This window comes from Oryx dammah, unplaced genomic scaffold (genome assembly GCF_014754425.2).
Source record: "Oryx dammah isolate SB20612 unplaced genomic scaffold, SCBI_Odam_1.1 HiC_scaffold_10, whole genome shotgun sequence".
In the NCBI taxonomy this organism is placed as follows: Eukaryota; Metazoa; Chordata; class Mammalia; order Artiodactyla; family Bovidae; genus Oryx; species Oryx dammah.
The window spans coordinates 20,847,660-20,851,895 of NW_024070194.1; the positions used below are offsets into that span (position 1 = coordinate 20,847,660).

Below are 4,236 nucleotides of genomic sequence, written 5' to 3' on the forward strand. Positions count from 1 at the left end.
GGTATCCACGCCCTCCTCCAGGGGATACACCCTCTGAGCTATCAGGGAAGCCCAAGAATGCTGGAGTGGGTAGCCATTTCCTTCTCAAGAGGATCCTCCTGAGCCAGGGATTGAACCCAGGTCTTCCACGTTGCAGGCAGATTCTTTACCATCTGGAGCCACCAAGGAAGCCCTTAGACCTGGAAAGGTCTCCTTATTTTACGGATTGGGAGACCAAGTCAGAAGCATGGAAAAGTACCTGATGCGAGATTGGAGATCTATTGGCATACCGCACTGCATCTCTCAAACCTCCGATTCTAACCAGTACTCACAAGGTCAGGGTGACCTTGTGGTGATGGGGATACTCAGGCCAATGCCTCTGCCTTCAGGAGTCCTTTGGAATGTGATATTCCCAATGCTGATGCTCTTGATTGTCAACCTGTGCAAAAACCACAATTCACCCTTGTCATTCCTCATAGCAGCCATTGCTGGGCTCTTCTCTATGCCAGTCTCATGCTGAGCATTTGAGACTGACTGACTTTGCCTGCTTTGATTTTCATGAGAACCCAGTTCAGAGGTTGGATTCTCTCCACTGGATGGCATGGCAGGAGACAGTTGTAATTCCCTCAAGACTCCAAGGTGAACATGTTCCAGAGTCAGATTTTGGTTTCTTAAAAAATTGAACTATAGTTGCTTTACAATGTTGTGTTAGATACAGGTGTACAGCAAAGTGATTCAAATATATATGGATAGATAGATAGATATGTGTGTGTGCTAGTCACTTCAGTCATGTCCGACTATTTTCAACCCCATGGAATGTAGCCCACCAGGATCCTTGGTCCATGGGACTTTCCAATTGATAGATACAGATACAGGTATACATAGGTAGAGACAGAGATACATTTCATTTCACATTTTTCCACTTATAGGTGGTTACAAAATATTGAGCATACTTCCCTGTGTTATTTAGTAGGTCCTTGTTGGTTGTCTACTTCATATACAGAAGTGTATATATGTTAACGCAAACCTCCTAATTTATCTCCCACACTGCTTTCCCTTTTGTTAGCCATAAGTTGTTTTTTGTGTCCACCAGTCTATTTTGTATAAGTTTATTGCATCACATTTTAGAATTCACATATTAGTGACATCATGTGATATTTGTCTTTCTCTGACTTCAGTTAGTATGATTAACTCTACATCCTTCCATTTGTTGCTGCAAATGGCATTATTTCATTATTTTTGGCAGAGCCAGATTTTGAATCCAGAACTGCTTGGCTCCCAGACTTTATGTATGGGGCCACCTATGAGGTGTGAATTCTGGTTTCCTCTGTCCTGAGGTCACTCAAATTTTTACACTCAGCTATATGCGTGAAGAAAAGTTTTATTCCTTGGAAAAAATGACATTACACACCAGCAAATAGTTAGAGACAAGGATGAAGGGAACCTTCATCCTGAACCTGAAACCACATAAGAAAGCCTAGACCTTTAAGCCCCTTGATAGGTCCTGCAGCCCTGCCTCTAATTCTCCCAAACTCTAGAAGAGCTGGCCTTACACCAGTTCCACTCTCAGGGATGCACACAGTTTGTCTGTTTGTTTTCACTTTTCTGTCTTTGTTCTTAAACTTACTTCCCCAAAGATATGTATTCTCTTTTGGAACAAAGAACTCCAATATGAACTCAACATCAACTCACCGTAAACACCTGACAACTAGTTGAAGATTTTCAGTAATGTTCTTGTCCAGCAAGATCTCATCTTCCTGGATCTTCTCAGTAACTACTTTCTCCAAACATGTGAAATCCTGGAGCGACTCAAAATCAGCCTTCACTTTCTCAAGGACAGCTGCAAAAGCAATCTCCATTTAGTGTGATACACAACTTATGAAGCAGCTCCTGTGCACCAGGCACTAAATGAGACTATTTGCCTCTGTTATTTCATTCAGTCTTTACAACAACTCCATAAAGTAGGTATTACTATTAAATGCACTTTCATATGAGGAAATAAAAGATCAAAACATTAAGAAATGGGCCTAAAGTCACACAGCTAGGAGACCTTGTTCCTTCTATGCTACCTTCATACTAATACATACTCAACATTCATCAACAAAGCAACCAATCCACTTTGTAAGTAATAGATATTGATTGAACACCAGCTTCTAATAGTGAAGCTCTAATGGGATGGATATTCAAACAAATGAAACAGACTTAGAAAAAAAACTAAGAAATAGGAAATCTAGAATCAAGGAAAAATTATGGCTCCAACTCATGAAAGTGGCAAATAGGATTCCCAGGAACAGTCTTGCAGCAGGCCTATAAAGAAATGAGTCATACTGGAGAAGGACAGAGTGTCCTAATGGGGGCCCTTCAGAGAAAAAGGGATCTGATAAAGTGATGATAGATGTAGAATGGCACATTTAGAAAGGATTAAGAATATATGTTTTGAAAGTAAGTCAAATGAGAAACAAGGCAACAACTAGCTCAAGGAAAAGCAAACGGCTACAGGAAAAGATATGTAATCATAGTAATGCTACTTGGCTCTGCAACAGACAGTGTCACCTAATTATATTGATTCAAACAGAGATGGAAGCTACATCTGGTCGTATAACTTGCTAGGTGATCTTGATGCAGACACTCTGTTTCTGAGCTCAGTTTTATCAGCAATGAAATTGGAAAGTGTATCTTTGAAGGTTGTCTAAGTCCTGGTAAGGTTTAAAGGCAGTCATTTTCAGAAGTTAGTTTCTCCTATAAAGAATGTTTGTCAGTGTTCTGGTAATGTTTCTAGGAAATGAGAAGAAAGCAAAGATGTCTTAAGAAATCAGAATTAAGAAGAGATATGACTAACTAGAAAGGCAGGTTGTTTTAAGCCTACTTGGATTTGGTAGGGATTACTCTCCAATTAGGTAGTACAAATTACTAAGAAAATTGAATGACCCAACAGAAGAATATGCTACAAATATAAATAAAATATTTAATTTAAAATATGTAGATGACAAATAAAATATGAAAAAAAAGAGTGAATTCTTTCAAAATTAGAGAAATACTAAGTGAGATGAATTATATGTCCTTACATCTGAGAGACTTGCAAATATTTCCATTGTCCATACCAGTGCTGTCAAGGGAGAGAAAGAAATGGTACTCTCACAGATGAGTGGAGAAAATGTTAACGTAGGGGATTATTTGTCAATGTGTGTCATGCGCACTCAGTTGTGTCCGACTCTTTGCAACAATATGGACTGTGGCCTGCCAGCGTCCTCTGTCCATGGAATTTTCCAGGTAAGTATACTGAAGTGGGTTGCCATTTCCTTCTCCAGGGGATCTTCCCAACCCAGGGATTGAACCCACATCTCTGTGTCTCCTGCATTGACAAATGGGTTCTTTACCAGCTGAGCCACCAGCACAATATCCCCTATAATTTAAAATGTGCATACCTTTCGAACTTCTGAAATGTCAATTTTAGGATTTTATCCTATGCATATATTAGAAAAGTTTACCATGATATTAATACAAGATGTAAAGTGATATTTAGTTAAGCACAGCTTGTTTCTAGAAAAATAATAAACAAATGAGCCAGGAACCAATTTGCCACCTCTCTCAAAATAACTCCCATAAAGAGCAGTCCCCTGTGGCAGCCTTTGGTAATATAGGCATAGTTTTTAGGAGGCAGGCTCCTAGGTGCCACTGATCATCCCGCTTGCTGACTCACATTCAAATGCACTGTCATCAGTCTCAAGTTCTTTTTTAAGAGCAGACTGCAGCTCTCTTACAACATTGTTGTCAAGAAGAGATGCTGAAGTCGCAGTGAGCAGGCCACACAAGAGAACAAGTTTCCAAAGCTGAAACATCTTGTCCTGACACCTGGACAATCATGGGAGGAACAAAGAGTGAGAATTACCCACAGGAAATGGGATCTTTAATGAGCATCTATCACTCTGACACTCAGCAGTCCTTGAAGATAGACGTGGCTATCTGCTCTCTTACAGATGGGCAGCCCAGGTTAAAAATCGAGAGCAACTTGCTTGCAGATACACAACCACTGAGTTGAGGAGACACTATTTAAAAAGTCACACTTGACTTCAGTTCAATGCTCTTTATATAGAAGTCATTTGCACATTCTGGCTTTTCTGTGTGGAACATTTCCCTTGTCTTTGCATTTTTACCTAAGTCACTTCTTACTGAGTCCCGGCTTCAGTAAGACATCATGTCCTCTATAAAGCCCACTCTATGCCCTTCCCCAGGGTCTAGGACAGGGGTCCCACTCTA

The 4,236-nt window shown here is 40.2% G+C and overlaps 1 protein-coding gene across 1 annotated transcript; it reads right to left on the bottom strand.

Moving 5' to 3' along the window:
* Nucleotides 1-315: 315 nt before the first annotated feature.
* LOC120869447 (short palate, lung and nasal epithelium carcinoma-associated protein 2B-like) lies at nt 316-3,838 on the bottom strand. The gene is made up of 3 exons (XM_040248766.1): nt 3,680-3,838; nt 1,672-1,819; nt 316-418 (listed from the first exon to the last, which is right to left on the bottom strand). Exons 1-3 carry the CDS (start codon nt 3,816-3,818, stop codon nt 316-318), a joined length of 390 nt encoding a protein of 129 aa, XP_040104700.1. The 5' UTR covers nt 3,819-3,838.
* Between the last annotated feature and the right edge of the window lie 398 nt (nt 3,839-4,236).